The 22,890-nt window shown below is 41.6% G+C and overlaps 1 protein-coding gene across 4 annotated transcripts in view; it reads right to left on the bottom strand.

The window, feature by feature from the left end:
- Positions 1-2,438: 2,438 nt before the first annotated feature.
- The window catches only part of ABCC4 (ATP binding cassette subfamily C member 4 (PEL blood group)), a 161,062-nt gene continuing 140,610 nt past the window's right edge, over positions 2,439-22,890 (bottom strand). For 3 of the 4 annotated variants that reach the window (XM_068425444.1, XM_068425445.1, XM_068425446.1), the window contains 2 exons: positions 11,136-11,270; positions 2,439-5,309 (listed from right to left, as the gene is read on the bottom strand). In XM_068425444.1, the coding sequence (XP_068281545.1) occupies positions 5,202-5,309; positions 11,136-11,270 (243 nt within the window). In that variant the 3' untranslated portion in view covers positions 2,439-5,201. Of the gene's footprint in view, positions 5,310-11,135; positions 11,271-22,890 lie in introns of those variants that run through there. The other variant, XM_068425447.1, reaches the window with a different exon arrangement.

Here is a 22,890-nt window from a genome sequence, read left to right as displayed (position 1 = left end):
AAAAAAGGTAAACAAATGAGCTCAAGTGTCAGACTCCACGAAGTGTCCACACTGCCTTACTGGTCAGCTCACTCCCGCTCTGTTTTGCACCACTCCAGCCAGGTCTCGCCATGACAAAGCTTGACCAGAGTTTGGACATGGTTCACACCATGGATCCCTTCCAAAAAGGCAGTTACAGACAAGACCACACAAGGTTGAACTTCCTTCATGCTACACAGTCCCCCATCATTATCCCATGTGACTTTACGCACTCAAACACTTCTCACAGAATCACAGAATCACAGAATGTTAGGGATTGGAAGGGACCTCGAAAGATCATCTAGTCCAATCCCCCTGCTGGAGCAGGATTGCCTAGACCATATCACACAGGAACGTGTCCAGGCGGGTTTTGAATGTCTCCAGAGAAGGAGACTCCACAACCTCTCTGGGCAGCCTGTTCCAGTGTTTGGTCACCCTCACCGTAAAGAAGTTTCTCCTCATATTTAAGTGGAACCTCCTGTGTTCCAGCTTGCACCCATTGCCCCTTGTCCTGTCAAGGGATGTCACTGAGAAGAGCCTGGCTCCATCCTCATGACACTTGCCCTTTCCATATTTATAAACATTAATGAGGTCACCCCTCAGTCTCCTCTTCTCTAAGCTGAAGAGACCCAGCTCCCTCAGCCTCTCCTCATAAGGGAGATGTTCCACTCCCTTAATCATCTTCGTGGCTCTGCGCTGGACTCTCTCTAGCAGTTCCCTGTCCTTCTTGAACTGAGGGGCCCAGAACTGGACACAATATTCCAGATGCGGCCTCACCAGGGCAGAGTAGAGGGGGAGGAGAACCTCTCTTGACCTGCTGACCACACCCCTTCTAATACACCCCAGGATGCCATTGGCCTTCTTGGCCACAAGGGCACACTGCTGGCTCATGGTCATCCTGCTGTCCACTAGGACCCCCAGGTCCCTTTCCCCTACGCTGCTCTCCAACAGCTCTGTCCCCAACTTGTACTGGTACATGGGGTTGTTCTTGCCCAGATGCAGGACTCTACACTTGCCCTTGTTATATTTCATTAAATTTCTCCCCGCCCAACTCTCCAGCCTGTCCAGGTCTCTCTCAATGGCTGCGCAGACTTCCGGCGCATCAGCCACTCCTCCCAGTGTTGTGTCATCAGCGAACTTGCTGACAGTGCACTCTATTCCCTCATCCAAGTCATTAATGAATATATTGAATAGTACTGGTCCCAGTACCGACCCTTGAGGGACTCCGCTAGACACAGGCCTCCAACTGGACTCTGTCCCATTGACCACCATTCTCTGGCTTCTTCAGCCAGTTCACAATCCACCTCACTACCCGATCATCCAGACCACACTTCCTCAGTTTAGCTGCAAGGATGCTGTGGGAGACCGTGTCAAACGCTTTACTGAAATTGAGATAGACCACATCCACAGCTTTACCATCATCTATCCACCTGGTTACATTCTCATAAAAGGCTATCAAGTTGGTTAAGCATGACTTCCCGTTGGTGAAGCCATGTTGAGTGCCCCTAATGATCCCCCTATCCTTGATGTGCCTAGAGACAGCACCAAGAACAAGTTGTTCCATCACCTTTCCGGGGATGGAGGTGAGGCTGACCGGTCTATAGTTACCCGGGTCCTCCTTCTTGCCCTTTTTGAAGACTGGAGTGACATTCACTTTCCTCCAGTCCTCAGGCACCTCTCCCGTTGCCCACGACTTAGCAAAGATGATGGAGAGTGGCCTAGCAATGACTTCCGCCAGTTCCCTCAGCACCCGCGGGTGCATCCCATCAGGACCCATGGATTTATGGACGTCCAGGTTGCTTAATTGGTCCCTGACCCAGCCCTCATCTACCAAGACAGATTCCTCCTCTATCCTGACTTCTTCTGAGGCCTCAGGGGTCCGGGGCTCCTCAGGACAGCCTCCAGCAGTATAGACAGAGGCAAAGAAGGCATTCAGTAACTCCGCCTTCTTTTTATCCTCTGTCTCCAGGGCCCCCACCTCATTCATCAGTGGGCCTACATTGCCTCTAGTGTTGGCTTTACCTGCAATGTATTTGAAGAAGCCCTTTCTGTTGTCCTTGACCTCTCTTGCAAGGTTTAATTCCAAGGAGGCCTTAGCTTTCCTAGTTGCCTCCCTACATCCTCTGACAACAGACTTCTATTCCTCCCAAGTGGCCAGCCCCACCTTCCATGATCTGTACACCCTCTTCTTCCACTTGAGTTTGCCCAGCAGTTCCCTGTTTAACCATGCAGGTCTCCTGGTACCCTTCCTTGACTTCCTACTTGTTGGGATGCTCTGATCTTGAGCTCGGAAGAAGCAGTCCTTGAATGCTAACCAACTATCTTGGGCCCCCTTACCTTCTAGTACCCTGTCCCATGGGATTTCCCCTAGCAATTGCTTGAAAAGGCCAAAGTTGGCCCTCCTGAAGTTCAGGGTTGCGATTCTGCTAGCTATTCTGTTCCTGCCACATGAGATCCTGAACTCTACCATCTCATGGTCACTACAACCAAGGCTGCCCTCAACCTTTACCTCTTCAACCAGACCCTCCTTCTTAGTGAGGATAAGATCCAGCAGCGCTCCTCTCCTGGTTGGCTCATCCACCATTTGCATCAGACAGTTATCATCAATGCACTGGAGGAACCTCCTGGACTGGGGATGGCTGGCTGAGTAGGCCTCCCAGCAAATATCAGGGTAGTTGAAATCCCCCATAACAACCAGGCCCTGTAATTGAGAGACTGCTCTCAGCTGCGTGTAGAAGGCCTCATCGCCCTCCTCAACCTGATCTGGTGGCCTGTAATAGACACCCACAACAGTATCACCCCTGCCAGCCTGCCCCTTAATTCGCACCCACAAACTCTCAACTCGCTCCTGATCCGCCCCTGGACAGAACTCAATACATTCTAGCTGCTCACTCACATAAAGAGCAACTCCACCACCTTCTCCATGTCTTCACGTACCTCTGCAATACAAACACCACTCTACTGAGCCGCAGAATAGCCCTATCCTTATTACAGACAATTTGATTTGAAAAGGAAAACAAACCAAACCAGAAAGCGCTAGATGATAATTGTGTGCTAGGTCCATAGGGGGACCGCAAGAAGCCAGAGAAGACCAAGGGCCAAGAGATACAGAAAAGTGGATGTGGCTGGTGTGCTCCAAGAAGGATTAGCCATAAGCATGGCTTACATGAGCCAACCTGTGCTACATGGCTTTGGGGACAGGTAGTTGACCCTGACCGTCTGCTATGCAGCACCAGATGTAGCAGAAGCCACATGCTGTGCATCACTGCATGAAGTTCAGTTCCACTGACATCAGTGGGATTTGTTACAGTGTAAGGTGCTACACACTGCAGAAGAAGTGTCAGAACCTGCCGAAAGAAAGCTAGGGACAAGAGCATTTTGTTTTGTAACTTCCTGCTAACAACAGAAGAGGATTTTACCAGCAAAAAGGGACACTTAATGTTTGTTTTTTCCCTCCACCCGACAGAGGAAGCTAGCTGGTGGCACTGCAGGTAGTAAGAGGTCCTCCCCTCTCTCCCAGGATCTCACAGCAGGACAGCAAGCCTCTGAGCCTCACTGCAGGGAAGATGCTGTGACAGGGAAATGAGGATTCTGCCTCTCATCAGCCATTCACTCCTGGGCTGACTCCTGAGCAGGATGAAGTCCTTCTAGATGAACGCTTGTGCTGAGGCACAGGCTTTGGCCTCAATTTACTTCTCAACAAGGAGAGAGTAATTTTATATTTGAATCAGTCATTTGCTGGTAGAACTGCTTGAAATGAGAAACATTTGTGTTTGCCGTACTTTTAGACCACTGGGTGAACAACATTTGTCTTACAAAGGTAACAGCAAGCATCTTCAGTATTTTTTTTTAAAGTACTGTGTTTTCAATGTCCTGAAGAGATCCGTTGCCCTTTAGTCTCTTCCATGCTCTTTAAACAGTAAGATGAATAGTTATTTTCTACTGGACCTCAAAGAATAGGTATCTCACTAAAAATGAAAAAATCTGAAGCAGCACAGCACTTACTTGATTTTTTTTTTTAAAGCATGGAAATAGTGCCTTTGTGTTAAAGTGCTTCGCTGAATCAGGACAGAACTTAGGAATACCGAACCTCTCTCTTTCACTGCACTCCTCTCCCTATCAGCAACAGCCATTCAAAACTATTCCAGTAGGATGGTAACTTCAAACAGCTCGACTTCAACAGAACCCCTGATGCAAAACTTCAAATATACTAAGGTTAAACATTTTTAACATACATTTAGTGAATTTGTTGTGTACCCTGCAGTTACAGCTTTGGCTTGAAGGCACAAATATTAAGGCACAATAAATGCAAATAATGTATACATTTCAATGTGTTGTGTTGAAGATAACTTTGTACTACACAGTATTTAGGTATAATGACATGTCATTCAAACGTTTCCTCAAGTTATTTTAATACCTTTTTTTCTTTGATAACCTGGATAAAGAGAGGAATGTGTGTTAAATTATTTAAATATTTCTTCAGTGCAAATGTGGTAATTTTCTTCTAAAGTACAGAAGACTAAGACTGATTTTTCAGCACTTGGATTTTAGCAAAATAAAACTAATATTTACATTCACCTTGAACAGCATTATTTGAATTATCAAAAAAAAAGTACATAGTACTTTTAGCTATCAAAAAGTATATTTTGGCTTGTTCAATTCTTTCTTCTACCAACCTGCACAGCTACTTATGACAGGCAGAAAGACAGTTGCATTAGACAACTAAGTTGTACACTACAGAATCTGCTGTTTAGACATAGCTGTTGTGCTAAAGTGGCACTGAAAAAATTTTGGTTTTGCTTGCCCTCAAAATATTTCCAAAAGAGAAAAAGGATGCATTCCAATTTTTTTAATAAGCTCCAAATATGTACCCTAGACCTGGTAGGTGTCCTGCACCTGTTTAAATAAAAGCGATCTCTACAACATAACTTTCAAATAAAAACTGAATCCGCCTCATTTCCTTAGCAATACAAACATAATTAGCTGGAAAAGAAAACATATTGCACTGAAATTAAAGAAAGAGGGGCAGTAAAAATTTTTTTCTCAGTATTAAATAGGAAGGATGTCCAGTGCAAAGAATCTCTCCCTCCCTTTCCTGTCCCGTTGATACTTGCAAACGTTGTCGCTGAGTTTAGGTGAACTCAGGTTTACATTCTACAAAAACCAGTTACGGTTATTAGGAATCACAGCGCAGTTTCGGTTACGCATAATCCTGAGGAAGGATCCAAGGAGGAATCTGTGGCAAGTTGACCATTCTGAACAACTTCTGGGTAATTCTTACTGAAGTACACCTAGGAAAAATATCAGATTCTGTGAGTAATTATGCATCAAACACCTTTTAGTTTCAAATAAAATTTCTGCAGATAAATACAGTAGAGATAACTACATGTCCTTAAGGAATCCCAACAGGAACTTCAGGTTAGCGGCATTCAGTAACTGCGTGTCACTGAAAAATTAGGAAAATTGCTATATGATCTTACATTATAACAAAGCGTGAGAAAAATCCCACACAACCTGTAGACCACTCGAATTCTGGTAATTCAGATAAACAGATATATTTTATCACTTCACATTAAACCGATAAGTAAAATCATTTTACTAGCTCAAAACATGGAGATAAATTAAAAACAGGATGACAAAGATGATGTGAAATCTTGTGTCTGCACAAGAGTTTCTCATTTTCACACATAAAATGAACACAATGGATTTGGATGTTAATATCAGGTTGTAATCCCTATATTTTACAAACTATGATTGACAACCATTGAAACTTCAAGGCATACGTATGAAATATCCCAGTGTTTAATTTGTGCCGCAGAGCAGTTATAGGGCCTATAGAAATGTGATCTCTGGATAGTGAACCACAATAATGAAAAAAGGAGCAAAAGCTTTAACAATGACTCAACCAAGCAACTTCTCTAAAATGTAAGATGATACCAAATAATAGGACAGTTCTTTGCCAAGCCTTTGAGTTCCTGAATTCTACCAATTTCTAGCTCAACTAGAAGAGATACAGGTTTCCTGATAAATGTATAATCAGAACATAAAGGAAATGAAATGCTGTCAAGTTTCACTGTTCCACAATCATCAGTTTTTAGTAGCTGTATCATATCTCTGTTCCTTGACAGATGCGCATAACAAAATGAAATAATGTCAAGACTTGTGTGCTCTTATCTAAAAATGTGTTTGGGTGAAAAAGGACTTCAAATGCAATTTTTTCAAAGAAGAATGTGAAAAGTTTTGTTTGAGTCTTTAAAAACAGAAAATACACTATCTTCCTGAAGCTGACACATGTCACGAGTTAGGTCTCATAGTCAGAATGCTTTGACTAGGGCTTATGAAACATTTCTCCAATTTATATTTGAGAGTGTTGTCAACAAAGTTCAGTTTGTTTGATAATGATGTCCTTTTCATATATATGAATACATGTATAAGACATGCAGGACAAAAAAGAAACAGTCATTCTATAAAAACATTCCTGTAAGTACCACTGTTGTCTTTGTGTACACACGTTAACGCAGGACATATGCATCTTTACAAGTTTCAAGGAATATTAAGGTCTGATTTGAATCAACAAAAGAATTGGAAGCCCTGTTAAGAGGCACTCCTCAGTAACCAGCCACGATTGGATGCAATGGAGGGAAGTTAATCAGGTGCCTGCCTGCACACACGCGGCAGAGACGGCAGCCCCGGTTGTGTATTCCCATCCCGTTCCTGGTTTAAAACATAAAACTTTGGCATAATTTTAATGCAGCTTTTGAATGTGAATTTCTTTTTTTTTTTTGAAGGTTAGTAGAAAACTTTGGCACTTTACTAGAGATGTAATGAAATTGCAGCTGCTTTTCAACTGTCTCATTGCAATTCTTCCCCTGAGCCCAATCCCTCAAGATACTAAATGCCAAAGTCTTTATACAAGTTTCTTCCACTGCCAACAGAGCTGCAACCTTTTTAAAAGTAATCACTGAGGTAACACCTCGTATTTTAATATTTACACATCTGTCATCTCTTTAAAATAAAATCACCCTCATTTTTCCCTCAAAGTACTCAAAAAATGATTGACAGAAAATGAGCCCTACGCTGATGCCACCAAAGCTTGTGGAAAAGCCTCTCCCCATGCTGCCGAGAGCACAGAGAACACACCAGCTTCTGTTTATCTGAATAATTGGCCACCTTTTCTCCTTTTTAACTGTTTCATAACTATTTCTCACTTTCCCATAGGATTTTCTCCTAATAGCTTCTTGTAAACTGAGCAAAGATAAAAACAGGGTCTCACGACGCCAAGCACAACTCTGTTGCCGTCAGGTTCACAGGCTAGTTAATATATACTCAGCAGTCTCCAATTTGAACTGTGCCTGCATTGTTTTCTTTGACATTTGCACAAAAAATAGGGATACTGAGTGACCAAGAAAGACATACAAATAACAACACTGCATTGATTCATAAGCCTGAGGTAAGGTTCCAGCAAGTGCAGTGATCTTGAACAGCTTGATCTTGCAATGCTTAGCGAAGATGCCCATGAGATTTCCGGTGCTGTTTAACATCTTTGTCAGCGACATGGACAGTGGGATTGTGTGTGCCCTCGGCAAGTTTGCCAATGACACCAAGCTGTGTGGTGTGGTCGACACGCTGGAGGGAAGGGATGCCATCCAGGGGGACCTTGACAGGCTTGAGAGCTGGGCCCGTGCGAACCGTGTGAAGTTCCACAAGGCCAAGTGCAAGGTCTTACACGTGGGTTGGGGCAATCCCAAGCATAAATACAGGCTGGACAGAGAATGGATTGAGAGCAGCCCTGAGGAGAAGGACTTGGAGGTGATGGTTGATGAGAAGCTCAACATGAGCCAGCAGTGTGCGCTTGCAACCCAGAAGGCCAACCGTATCCTGGGCTGCATCAAAAGCAGCATGGCCAACAGGTCAAGGGAGGTGATTCTGCCCCTCTACTCTGCTCTCGTGAGACCCCACCTGGAGTACTGCATCCAGCCCAGGGGCCTCCAACATGAGAAGGACATGGAGCTGTTGGAATGAGTCCAGAGGAGGGCCACGAAGATGATGAGAGGGCTGGAGCACCTCTCCTGTGAAGACAGGCTGAGAGAGTTGGGGCTCTTCAGCCTGGAGAAGAGAAGGCTCCGGGGAGACCTTCTACCAGCCTTCCAGTACCTGAAGGGGGCCTACAGGAAAGCAGGAGAGGGACTTTTTACAAGGGCAAGTAGTGACAGGATGAGGGGGAATGGTTTTAAAATGAAAGAGGGTAGATTTAGATTAGATATTAGGAAGAAATTCTTGACTGTGAGGGTGATGAGACACTGGAACAGGTTGCCCAGAGAAGTTGTGGATGCCCCCTCCCTGGCAGTGTTTAAGGCCAGATTGGATGGGGCTTTGAGCAGCCTGGTCTAGTGGAAGGTGTCCCTGCCCATGGAAGGGGTGTTGGAACTAGATGATCTTTAAGGTCCCTTCCAACCGAAACCATTCTATGATTCCATGATTTTTTTTTTTTTTAAATTAGGTTTCTTCAAAGGTGTCCAAGTTAGTCTTCCAAATTAAGGTATATCATCCCTCTTCATTTGCATTTAAATGAAGATATGCAGAATCCACACTGTTCCAAAAAATGGATTTAAAGTCTCACCTTACTGAACGAAGCTCTTGGTACAAGTTTGTTCTGTGCAAGATTCAGGTTCAAAATGCAATAAATCAAATAATGATTGCCAAAGCATGGCCACATTCCAAACCATTTTACTTAGCAACCCACTGTAACGCCTTTTCAAAAGTACGTATATATGCCATATTACCATTTCTTTTTATGTGCAGCATGCTGTTTTTCAACAACAGAAAAAAGCTGTTCTTCATAAAAACAGTTCTTATTAGCCACAGTTGGAATGTGAATGTATGAGACCAACAGCAATACATGTAACAGACTTCCTAGTGTAAGAAGAAAAGTCATTGAAATCCCCTCTTCTGACTAAGCAGCTTCTCTGAAAGTATTCATGAAGCACAAGGGACAGCAATAATGAAAACTCTGAATTAATGTCCAAGTCCTTCAAACAGAAGGGACTGTAATAGTACTGCTGGGTAGCTGCTGACTGAAGATATAGTCTCTCGATTCCCATATTTTTGGGCTGAGTGTGGATAAGCACCATGCTTTGCATTCTTGGCAGTTGCTAAAGCTTGTATCTGCCTTCTAGCCTGGGAGTTAGCAAACGTTTTCATCAAACCACATTTCAGCAAAGACTGGTTCCTGGATCTCTTCCCTTCCTGTACAAAATCACATAACATTGATGTGGTAACTGCAGATGACTATATGGGCAAGTAACATCAGGCAATTACTTTTATATATTTTGAATTATCTTTGAATGCAATTGTGCAACTGGGGAGGGCTGCAGGGGAGGAAGGATAGACAGTGTGACATGGTTAAATCTCTACAGATGACAGCTGGACAGCCTCACCTCTTGCCATTCCAAGGATCAAGCCTTAGGAAGCTGGCCTTCACTTTACAGACAAACACTGGTCATATGAATTTGAAGCTACCCTTTTAAACAGCATTTATATAACCTCCAGATTGTCGTGCACATACCATAAAAAAACATGGCTAACCCATTCCTTTCTAGTAACAAAATATAAGAAGCTACATTGCAGCAATGGAGAAGGACGGCAAGACTCACTATATAGTCTAGTTAAGGACTGTTTCCTCAGTTCTGCAAATAGTGCCACACATTAATTTATAGTGTATGCTCTTAGCTACAAAGTTTCACCTGAAAAACTCTTTAAAAAAAAAAAGAAAAAAGATATTTTGTAAAAAAATCCTAAGAATATGAAGAGAGACAGAAAAATCTTCCCTAATCTTCAAGAAGTCCGGCAAAATAGCCTCCATGACAGAAGCACAATTCTTCACTTTTTTCCAGCTTGCTGGAAATGCATTTATTTTTCCTAGGAAACACCCAGGCATCTGCTATTTCGTTTCCTGTCTTTATGCGCTGCTTCCCATCTTTTGGTCTCCTGTTTCCCCAGGAAACAGCTTGGAGTTTGCGTTCTTATATCTCTGCTCCACACATCCAGCAACTTAAGGAGAGGGAAGCATAGAGGCTAGAGACAAGACCTTTGCCTCTTGTCTTGAAAAGGCTCTCTTAGGTCTCTACGTGGCTAATATCAGTGCCTTACTTGCATGCTGAAAGTAAAGTTACATGAAAATGCAGCAAGTTGCTGCCAAGCTGAGCACTGCCCATCTCGACTGAAGCAGTGCTGAAACTTCATCAGCACTGAGAGAAATAAAACCTTGCTCTGGACATTCTGTGTGGTAAATTATCAAGAAAAAAGAAATCAAGACAAAAGCTAGTCAAAATGAGTTCCTCAATCACAGGTCATTTTTTTATCTTCTTATCTCTGCTTCAGCTTTCCATCTGAAAAGTGGAGATGATATAGCCTCACCTCAGAGGCATATTATGAAAATTAATCCATTGATGTTTCTTAAATACTTTGATTGCCAGAGGAATGCTCACAATTATATTAATAATTCTGTACGCAGAGTAGGATTTGAATAGTAAGCAGTAAATTAGGTACACAGTCTTGTAAGGAACAAGGAGCCAACAAAACTTCCAACAGCTCTTTCTTAATTGAGCCCTGCTTGTCCTATGTGCAGAACTGAGCAAGGGTACAAGAACAAAGTAAGAGAAAGCACAAAAATAAGAATGTGATCACACCTCCTGAGACCATAATATAATGCACAGGTACGGAACCTCAAACTAAAATTTGATGGGCCCTTAAAAATACAGAAATAACAGATAAATGCTGGACTCTGCAGCCTTAACATGTTTTTACAGCAAGTTTTTATAAGATCAATGCCCAGCACCGGCGAGTACGTCATATATTATTTACACTTGACATTTTACGTACACACAGAAGGATGCAAGAAATCCAAACAGTCTTTCAACTTGGAGTGTATAAATAAAGTGTATTTATAACTTGGAAGTCCGCGTGTATCCCACCAAAAAAAGCACTGAAAATTATGGCTTTGCCTTGCAAAGCTGACAGATTCTTTAGTGGAAGGCTTACTGTAACACTGAATATGCTAACTAAACAACTAGACAAACTGCAGAGACAAACTTAATTATCACTTCTTCTAAAATTACCCGTTTCGCTGTTTCAATCAGAGAAGCTGCTTCAGTCTTGCCCACTTGTTGCACCATTTTGTAAAACAAGCCATCTTGTTCTTGCAGCAAAATGTAAGGTTCACCATATTCTTTCAGTCTTCCTGCCTCTAAAACCTGTTAAATCAGCAGAAACCAACATATTAACCTAAGAAATTCAAAAACAAACATTCAAGACTGCAAGCAAGGGGTAAGGTATGCACTTTAAGATAAATTTTGTATCCTGAAAATGAAATATGTCCTCTTCAAACAAGCACAGTACTTTTTCAGTCTATAGACCTGTTGTACAATTTTAGAGTGCCCTACAGCTATTCCACCTATAGGAATCCAATGCAAAGTTATGCAGAATATGGAAACACAATGTTTGTGAAGCCAACAAAGCAGATTATAAGATTCATCGTGTAAGAAAGAAACAGAGAGGCCTAAAATAAATGGGCTCTGAAGTAAAGAGCTGTGTGTAAAAACCACGTAATAATCACCAAGATGGTTAAGGAAGCATAAGTAAGTCTTTTGGATCAGAGGAGGTGAAGATGTAATTAAAGAAAATGAGGGTGTTGCTGAAAAGATAAACAATTTCTTGCATCAGTTTTTGCCAGCTATGTATTAGAAAGATACTTACCCTGAACCTATTCTTTCTACACAAAAAAGATGAGATGCCACCATGGACATAGGTACCCAAAAGAGAGGAAGGGAGAAGGAAAAAACAACAGAGAAATTAAAAAGGCATTCAGTCAGTAAGCCACAGAGGATACATACAGTCAAAAATATCAGAAAAATTTAAGAATAAGCTGATAAAACCTCTAAGAAAATATTCTCATACTAGTGACTCTATTTAAGGACTGCACGGTCCTTACATTTTGAAAAGCCTTACGGGATTTTCATTCAGGGATTTTTTAGACCAGCATATATATTTTGAGATAAGACAGCAATTTAGTTAAAATAATCATTAGAACACAAGTATAAGACACACAGGTCACAGGTAGAATTTGTTCTCCACAGTTTTAGCAAAAGTAGCTCACAAATCTGATACAATTCTTAATGCACTAGAAGAAAACTAAAGGAGAAATGGTTTATATGGATTTCCAGAAAGGTATCTGGTGTAACTAAGTAGCTGTGCTACAAGGGACAAAAATTATTCAAGAACCTGGGCAGAAAACAAAGATTAGAAATAAACAGTGCATTTTTCTTTGTGGAAAGCAGAACGGGTAGGAACTGGTGGGTACAACACCGTTCTGGCATATGTAGTAGCTACGTATGTGTTAGTCATCAGAAAAAGGAGTTATCAGAAAAGTGACAAACCTGCAAATGACACAAAAATGTGTGGGTAAGTCTAGACCAGAGGAGATTCAGATACACCTAACTAACCTAAGAGAATGAGAAACACAATAGCAGGGAAAAGTCAATATTGACAAACGCAATACACTCCAATACTTAACTGGCTTATAAATTAACGGTATTGACTCAAGAAAGAGATTTGGGTATCAGTCTACAAGTTCAGTACTTTAGGCCATCTGTAGGAGCAGTGAAGTTAAAAAAAAAAAAAAAAAAAGAAAAAGAAGGTATGTGAGAAAAAGTAATTCAGAAAATATTTTTGTTCTTATATAAATAAAAAACTGAACAAACACGGCACACTATTGAAAAAGATATTGCTACAACAGACAAACTTCAAGGACTCATAACCAAGCCATAATTATGGTGTACGTACTTGTAAGGAACAAAAAAAAAAAGATAAAAAACTGGAGCTGTTGATTTCAGGAAAGAAATGAATAGAAGGTATTACAAGGACAACTTCCAAATAACAAAAGTAGTTTGCAAACTTCTGGTTGAAAGAAGAAACTCCAATGAGCTTGAAGACAAATTCAAAGTCCTGTGAGAAAACTTTCAAACGTGCAATTTTTGCCTGTGCAACTCCTTAAAGCAAAAGATCCTGATGGCCAAAAGCTCAGCAGATCTCCAAGCGGCCTGGACCCCTGCTAATGACAAAACCTGCAGTGAAGTAGGAGAGTTGAGCTGACGCCTTTGCTTGCACTGGTGTGAAAATTACACACCGCCGAGATGGCTGCTGACTTGTTTGACACCGGGGACCAGGCACCAGGGGAAAGGCACCCACTCCTTTGCTTCCGATTCAATTAAGTACACGGCACTTGAACGGAAAATAACTCGGCCAACAGCAGCAGCATAATTACATCTAATTTTATAAATTGTATGCACATAAACCTACAATGAAGTTATCTGCTATTTTCAAAAGCTCATATCTTACAGGACCCAGCTTATACTATGATTTCCCTTTGCAAGCCATTTCCCATACTGTTTGGTATACAGCTGAAGAAAGTGCTCGTGGAAAAATTTTAAAATATCAGTAATAGTGCATAGCACGATACATAGCCATTTAATATACAACAGATGCAGTATTTCACCTGCAAAGGTATACTTGTGCACATGTTGATTTCTCAGTACACTTAGTCCTATCCCATTTAATTTTAATATTTAAGGATTAATTACAAATATAATTTTAATCGCCATCTTTTATATACTACAGTACGTCACAGTTAAGGACAGCTTCCTTAAAAATGCAACAAATTAATTTATCACATACAGTTCTACATAATAATTAAATTGGGGTGCCATGGCATAGGACATCTCTGACGCCTTGAGTAAGTGTAGGTTTTTTCAGCATAGCACTAGATTATGTAACCATTCCTTAAAAAAGAAAACAAAATGCATCTTCACTAAATGTGTCTCTCACAAGTAAAGAACTACAACAGAAAAGCAGAGGGTTTTTTAAAATTTATATTACTGCAGTATTCGAATTAATTAACATTAATTTTGCAAATATCTGGAACAACCACAAACATGGACAATCTTTCTCCTTCAGAGAACTTGTGAGGGGAAAAAAGAAAAATTTATTCATCCTTGACAAGTTTTAAACAGCCAAGTCCAGAAGATGAACAGATAGAGTGAGTGATTTGTGTCTAGAAAAATTCCATTCACATTTTAAACAAATCATTATTCTGTTCACATCCTTTTCTTGGGGAATAAAAATAAACTTGTGTTATGAAAATAGACAGAACAAACACAGGGAAAACAAGCCATGTTACTTTTTTTTTTAAATCAGAAATGAAAATAAAAAAAAAAGAAAGAAACTGAACACACAACATCATTCCTACAAGTGAGGAATACTCTATCTACCCTGTTCACCAAGGAAAAACACCATTTCTAGTAACTGCTGTCACCTATGAGACAATGGAGAGAATTTAAGCTGATTTACTTGGTAGTTACACACTTATATATTTATACATTTATAAAAAAGTGCCTAAGCAAAGAGTTAGGCTCTCTTCTTCTTTGGAGAAATACGTGCTGACAAAATTTAAATAAACAAACAGGTACTTTGGCTAAAGCTTTGCATACTCTTACTCACTGACTCCAAGCCAAATTAAAATCATTAGGACTTCAAAAAGCCAGCTAATCATTCAGGAAAGGTGGAATCTGGTGTTTACCAGCCACATATTTTCTGATGAACTTGCATGCAACGCTTATCACTGCACAATACGACCGAACTGAACCCAGATGTGTTCCAAGGCAGTTGTACCAGTGGAACTTGATACAGAAAAGCCAGAGAAGCTTGTAGCTGGTGAAATCAGATCAGCACCGTGATTACAGAGGACACACACAGGAGCACGGGACTCTGAATCAGACTAGGATTTCATTATAGACTTTAATGCAGATATTGAGAGACGGGGGTTTTGGAGAAATCATTCAACTTTTCAGCTCCTCAGTCCAACCTTTTGTAAAATACACCAAATAAAGCCTCATAATCGTTCTGTGGGAGTTAACTGCCTGTTAACTGCCTGCCACAAAAAGCTATATAAACCCAAGAAGTCATACATAAACCTAGGGCAGATCCTCCACTGTCTTGCATTGGCAGCCTCTTTTACCTCACCTGCACTGTTCTTGGCTTTGTAGTCAGATCCTTATGACTTTAACAGGATCTTCTCAAGCAGAAGAGTAACTCCAACAGAACAAAATTTACAAAACTGGCTGCTGTGATCATGCAAAAGAACACACAAGAAAATTCCTATACAATGGAATTCGGTCACCTCCTTGCATAAGGTGAAACTGTTCTTTACTTACAGCTATCCAACCCACTCTTACTCAGGCAGCACTACACAGACATTTTATGTTTAAACAGGGCTTAAATGCTGTATTCTTCTTGATTAAAATCCTCTCATGCGACCTAATTCCACTCCATCTAATGTTTCATCCCCATTGAAGAGTTTGGGGCAGGAAGCAATTGCTCATCCCAGCCGTGAATTTTTCAGAAGGATAAGCACCATGTTGGGTAGAAGGCAACATAGTTTTGAACAGCACTTTGTTTGACATGGAGGCACAGAATAATATAGAAAGAGGGGGATTTAAAACATGGCAGAGAAGGGGCAGAGAAACAGAAAAGAAGTATTTGAATTTGACTGACCTGCAAAGGCAAACAAGAAAACAGAATATTAGCCATTTAAATGTGTTGTTTACGTTAACACTAGCTAGCACAGGATTATTTGCCTATGCCACAAAAATGTTGCTGAACTAAATTTGTATGAGATTTGGCAACTACAAAACAGTTGTCCATTTTTGCCTCACCTGTATCTTACCGGGGTATCTACCTCCACTCTGCCTAGGTCCCCTCCCTCCCCCACAAAAAAAACCCCAAACTTTGCAGTATTTCCATTCCATAGGCTCATCGTTCAATGTATTAACCATGACAAAAAAGGGGGTAAGACAAAAAGGAAAACATATAACAGTGAGAAAGAAATCAGAGATCCATTTCACAAAGAAAAGAGAGAACCAAAACAATTAAGGATGAGGATACTACATCAAGATAGTCCAGATTCCAGGAGAGACCTAGGCAGCAGATCCAGGACAGCACCTTTTCTATCTGATGATTCCTGCAACTAATCTATATTGTTCTGTTGCACAGGACTTTGGAAAAGCAAACATTCATTTTGTAAGCGAATTTCAAATCTTCCTTGTGGATTAATATAAGTAAAAGAAGTGTCATTAATTACAGAAAGAGAAAGAACATGGACCCTTAAAGACGCTGTAACAAATACCATGTACTTATGGCTACCCATAGACACAAAAAAGAAAGTTTTAAATCCTGCATTTTCTAACTTTCAGCAACAAAAGCAGACAAACTAAGAGAACAATAGTTATAAAACATTCTGAGAAAAAAACAGTCCAAGGTTGGAAGTGCTCAGCAACTGAGGAGGGGGGCATGGGAATTTATTTCAATTACTATTGAGGAATGACTAGTATTCCTATTCACGTTCATCTTCACCATAAAGCCAGAGGGAAAATGGGACATTTAAGAGTTGATCATAAATGTTTTTATTTCCTATTCAAAAGGAAAATAATTCAAGCAAATTATCTCCTAGGGAATACATCTGATTTAATTTAGGCTTGGAGAAGACATCACCAAACAACAAAATTATTACTAAAGTTCAAAACTCCGCTAGGAGTAAAACTTTGAACAATGTTTTTCTCAGAGAGCATACATCAAGATGATCTTCTAAAGTCCTGGGAAAAGGGGAATATTCAGGAGATGCTTCTGGTTACATCATATTATAAGAAATATATTTACCCAAGACAATACATAGCTTTGTGGGAAAGAGTCAACAGCCTGTGCTCCAGTTGGCATTAAGTTCAGATGCAAGCATGTTCTGTCTCTTCTGTCCAACATGGCTTGTCAAAACAGATCAGAAACATGTACATACTTCTCTGGAGAATCATTTATAAATATCAACCTATCTAAACAGGTTTGCAAACATTGAAGAACGAGAAGGCTGCAAGTATCACTCAGGAACCATTTTAAAGTGGTGGGGTTTTTTGTTTTGGGGTTTTTGTTTGTTTGGTTGGGGTTTTTTTTGTTTGTTTTTTTCTTTTTAAGGGGGCCCAAGCCCCCCCCCTCCCCCTTTTTTTCTTTTTAATTTTTGGTGGTAGAGCTTTGTTTGGCTGTCTTTTGGGTTTTTCTTTCTGTTTTGTGTGCGGCTGTTTTGCTTTTTTTTTTTCTGTCTTCAGGTTTAATCTAAGCATTCCCCAAGCTCCTTCAGGGTTCCTATACAAATTAATCTACCAGTACCTCCAGACAAATTTGGTGTCAAATAATGTACATTTCATATATCATGTGTACAAACAAAGCAGAGCACACTTGGGCATTTACCTTCTTATAATGTGAATTATTATTTTCAGACTTTCCAAATATTCCACCTCAGCAGAGCTTAATTTTTCTGTAACAATGCCAAATCTGCCACTGGTCACTGGGATTTGACATGTACCCCTGCCTGCCTTCCCCACTTCACAGAAAAGGCAACTTCAAGCATCTTGTTCTGTAACCAGAAATAGTGGATTTCTTTAAACGGAAATTATTCTTGAGCTATAACTCAGGGAAAATTGAGCATGCAACGCTGGCTAGTAAATTGTTCCACATATGAGTTATCTGTACTTCTCTTGCAGAGGCTTAAAAATCTACCGTTCTTCTCTCTTTCTCCATCTGATGGCATGCCACTGTAAGCTGGATGGAACGTTAGGGGAAAAAAATATCAACTATCTATGTAGTAATGAGTTTTATACTACTGATAATAATTCAATATTAACTCCTTCTCTATCTTATTGGAGGAAAGAAGCCTGTTAACCAGTCACTGCAGATGTTTCTTGTATTGTTCAGTTTCCTCACCTCAAAACATCTGATATACCAGTGCAAGTTCAACCTTTCCCTTAGAGAGTATGAATAGACCTCATGCCAGTTCTTACCAACAGCTGTACAGGCTGACAAAACTCTCCCTTGGTCAATCAGTAATGACTGCTTCCATCACTGTAAAACCACATTTCTCAATCGGTACTGCAGAATGGCTCAAATGTGGCCCTGAAGTGATAGAAGATACACTTCAGCTTAAGAAATTACACTCTCTAAGGCTTTTGAGGGTCTTAGAAAGCCAGATAAACTACAAGGATATTATACTTTTCCAAGAGGTTAAGGAATATTGTTGCAGATGACTGGGCACGTCTCTTGGTTTTATCAGTTTCTGATGACAATGAACTTGTGGCTCAGCTGCAATGCACATGGTTTTACCTTATCAGAAACTCTCTGCTCGAAGCATCAGCCACCAGGGTGTCCTGTGCTAATTTGCTTTTAAACAGTAATATAGTATTTCTGAGAGAGAAAAAAATAATTCTCTAAAGATGTGTTAGTATTTCTAGCATGGTCTGCATTCCATATCATTGTCTTTAAAGACACATGGGCTGACCGTCCCATCCTTATACTGACAGAAACACATTCACACACAAATGCCTGACAGAATGAGAGATCAAGGTTCATCAAACATTCGCTTCACTTCCTGCAGTAATTCAAATCCAGCTCTTCATTTGAAGGCTCCCAGCTGAAGTACTGCCTCAATAATTAGTTGGTTTTTTTTTAGGCAAAAGAATCATCTTGTTGGGCAGCCCTCTTGAAACTGGAAGCAGCTTTCAAGAACTCAAAGATGCCAGTGTTTTGGACAGGTGTGGCTTAAAACTGGCAAAGAGAATCAACAATCCTAGTATCTTTTCAAGCTCATGGGGATTTTGACTCATTTTAGAGACAGCTGGGCCAGGTGTGATATTTAGAACTGTCATAAACACTTTATTTCAGCTGACAATAACTTACTCTGGTACATGATCATGGCACATAGCTCAGTATTTTATGCAAAACTTGGCATAAACATCAACATAGTATCTTGGCTTTGAAAGCAGTATGTTCACGGTTGATATTGGTTGAACTCAGCTATTAAATTCCAAGAAAACATGGAAGGATCTGGTTTTCCTTTGTGGTTTACTAAATATCAACCCAGTTTCAGAAGATCTGGGAACCGTGGAAATTGCCTTTGTTCAGATTCAAAACAAAACTGATCATTTCTAAATGATCAGCTTTGTTGTTCAACTTATTCATCAATGACCTGGATGAAGGGACAGAGTGTACCCTCAGCCAGTTTACTGATGACACAGAACTGGGAGGAGTGGCTGATACACCAGAAGGCTGTGCTGCCATTCAGCGAGACCTGGACAGGCCAGAGAGCTGGGCAGAGAGGAACCTAATGAAATTCAACAAAGGCAAGTGTAGGGTCCTGCACCTAGGGAGGAATAACCCCATGCACCAGTACAGGCTGGGGGCTGACCTGCTGGAAAGCAGCTCTGCAGAGAAAGACCTGGGAGTCCTGGTGGACAATCAGCTCACCATGAGCCAGCAACGTGCACCTGTGGCCAAGAAGGCCAATGATATCCTGGGGTGCCTTAGGAAGAGTGTGGCCAGCAGGTCGAGGGAGGTTATCCTCCCCCTCTACACAGCCCTAGTGAGGCCATATCTGGAGTACTGTGTCCAGTTCTGGGCCCCCCAGTTCAAGAAAGATATGGAACTACTGGAGAGTTCAGTGGAGGGCTAGAAAGATGACCAGAGGACTGGAGCATCTCTCTTATGAGGAAAGGCTGAGGGAGCTGGATCTGTTTAGCCTGGAGAAGAGAAGACTGAGGGGGGAGTCTTATCAATACTTACAAATACCTTAACGGTGGGTGTCAGACTCTTCTCAGTGATGTCCAGCAACAGGACAAGGGGCAACGGGCACAAACTGAAACATGGGAAGTTCCATCTCAATATGAGGAAAAAGTTCTTTACTTTGAGGGTGACAGAGCACTGGAACAGGCTGCCCAGGGAGGTTGTGGAGTCTCCTTCTCTGGAGATATTCAAAACCCGCCTGGACGTGACCCTGTGCAACTTGCTCTAGGGGAACCTGCTTTGGTACGGAGTTGGATTAGTAGATCTCCAGAGGTCCCTTCCAACCCCAATCATTCTGTGATTCTGTGAAAAACCACTTGCTAAATGCTCAGCTCTTCCAGAAACTCTGCAAGTCTTGAGTTACCAAATGAAAAGAGTTACTTGGTCTCCTTCTATGACCAAGTGACCCGCTTAGTAGATGAGGGCAGGGCTGTGGATGTAGTCTGTCTAGACTTCAGTAAGACATTCGACACTGTCTCCCACAGCATCCTCCTAGACAAACTGGCTGCCCGGGGCTTCGATGGGTGAACTCTTAAATGGGTTAAAAACTGGCTGGATGGCCGAGCCCAGAGAGTGGTGGTGAATGGGGCAAAGTCCAACTGGCGGCCGGTCACTAGCGGTGTTCCCCAGGGCTCAGTTCTGGGGCCGGTGCTGTTCAATATCTTTATAGATGATCTAGATGTAGGGATTGAGTTCACCCTCAGCAAATTTGCAGGTGACACCAAGCTGGGTGGCAGTGTCAATCTGCTGGAGGGTAGGAAGGCCCTACAGAGGGATCTGGACAGGTTAGATAGATGGGCCGAGACCAACGGCATGAGGTTCAACAAGAACAAGTGCCGGGTCTTACACTTCGGCCACAACAACCCCATGCAGCGCTACAGGCTGGGGGAAGAGGGGTTAGAAAGCGGCCCGGTGGAAAGAGACTTGGGGGTGCTGATCGACAGCCAGCTAAACATGAGCCAGCAGTGTGCCCAGGTGGCCAAGAAGGCCAATGGCATCCTGACCTCTATTAGGAATAGTGTAGCCAGCCCGTCTAGGGAAGTGATCGTCCCTCTCTACTCGGCACTGGTGAGGCTGCACCTTGAGTACTGTGTCCAGTTCTGGGCCCCGCACTTCAAGAAAGATGTTGAGGTGTTGGAGCGAGTCCAGAGGAGGGCGACCAAGCTGGTGAAGGGTCTGGAGGGTCTGATCTACGAGGAACAGCTGAGGGAGCTGGGGTTGTTTAGCCTGGAGAAGAGGAGGCTCAGAGGTGATCTTATGGCAGTCTACAACTACCTGAAGGGAGGTTGTAGTGAAGTGGGAGTTGGCCTCTTCTCCCGGGCAACTAGCGATAGGACAAGAGGACACAGCCTCAAGCTTCGTCAGGGGAGGTTCAGGTTGGACATTAGGAAGAATTTCTTTACAGAAAGGGTTATTAGACATTGGAATGGGCTGCCCAGGGAGGTGGCGGAGTCACCACCTCTGGATGTGTTTAAGAAAAGACTGGACATGGCACTTAGTGCCATGGTCTAGTTGACATGGTGGTGTCAGGGCAATGGTTGGACTCGATGATTCCTGAGGTCTCTTCCAACCTGGTTGATTCTGTGATTCTGTGAAACCTAATTGTTCCCAGGCCCTTTGTTGTCCACCAGCTGGCCAGATGGGCTCCAACACAGCCAAGAGCCAAGGAGGTATGTTGGCATTAATCACACCCAATGTCTGGTGGAACTGCTTAAAAACTCCAAAGAGTCTTCCTGAAATATTTAATCAGCTCTTATAGTTCACTGTTGAGATCTTTCCTAAGTTTTCACATTTGATTGTTTGGATCCTGAAAATCTGGACATCCAGACAATTTACCAGTCACCTTACAGAACACATATACCCAAGAAATGTTTTTACTGTGTTCATACTGATCTTGATATTCAGGTATGCTGAGACCAAGTATTCTTTCACCTCCCCTCTGCAAGGCATCTCACCTATCACCATTAATTTCTATCTTCTGCTTCATGCAGGTCCCCTATCCTTCATATTCTTATCTTCACATTTCTTTAACCCAAGAGACTTTGATCCCACAGCACAGCTGGGATTTTTCTTAGGTTGAATAAAAAGTAATAAATTTAGTTCTAGTATTTCCTAGTCCATATTTTAAAGACAGAGGCTCAGTCAAAAAAGGAGTTTTATTAGTGTTTGTTCCTTTTGAATTACAACAGCAGATGCACAAATATGAATGTAGAAACTTTACTGTAGAGTACTGGATTCAGGTCCTCAAGGTAGTTTAAGGTTTCTATGAAGAATTAGGTGTCTAAGTATCTTTGGAGACCTTATTCCTAGTTTCAAAAATTTGGCTTTTCATTCAAGATACTATAATCCATTAAGTTCCCTTTATATTATTTTACCAGAATAGACTTCAATAGCACAAGTATAATATCCAATAATATTTCACCTCACTCCAGACACTGGGCTAACATAAGGTCAAAAACCCTTTCAGCTCTGCGTTAGAGAACAAAAAAAGTACCCATTTTATATCCTTGCAGTTCTCCTACTTTAGAATTTTGAAGGACTGAACAACAGCTCTCATTGCAGCCCTAATTACTTCTACTTTTCACAAGGTCTCATGTTTTAACATCCCAGGCTCCAGCAAAATTTATGGGCTTGCCAATTGACCTCACTTAGACATCTTATGCACTTGAGGGCCTGTATCTGACAGCAGGTAGTTCTCCACCAAAGAAACAGTCGAACACGTACATACTTAAGATGAGATAGTCAACACTAATGGCAACATGCACAGCTTTCACAAAGAACTGGTCTACAACTAGGGCTGCACATTTCTGTATCTTGTGACTGACATAATCCTCCCTAAACAGAATGTCTAAGATTTACTGTAAAACACATTCATTTTCCAGCAGTGATATTTAATAAATGACAAAAAAGCCATCAAAAGAAGAGCCAATAGACCACACCATTTATGGCTTTAACTCATTATTACTAACTTAAGTGTACCACCACTAACTTCCTACTTTCTCCACATCTCCACCTGAAGCTGGGCCACTGCAGCGAAAGCTCACTTGAAGGTATCAGTAGGGCAGCTGGGGCTCCCCCACTCCTTTGAGAGCTCTGCTTCTCACTGGGCTGCAGATTTAGACTCAACCTCATGGTTATTCTCCCTCTAGCTCCATGACTCTT

This window comes from Nyctibius grandis, chromosome 2, assembly GCF_013368605.1.
Source record: "Nyctibius grandis isolate bNycGra1 chromosome 2, bNycGra1.pri, whole genome shotgun sequence".
NCBI lineage: Eukaryota > Metazoa > Chordata > Aves > Nyctibiiformes > Nyctibiidae > Nyctibius > Nyctibius grandis.
Note: the sequence above shows the minus strand (reverse complement) of the source record. Positions and strands in the feature narration are given on the sequence as shown.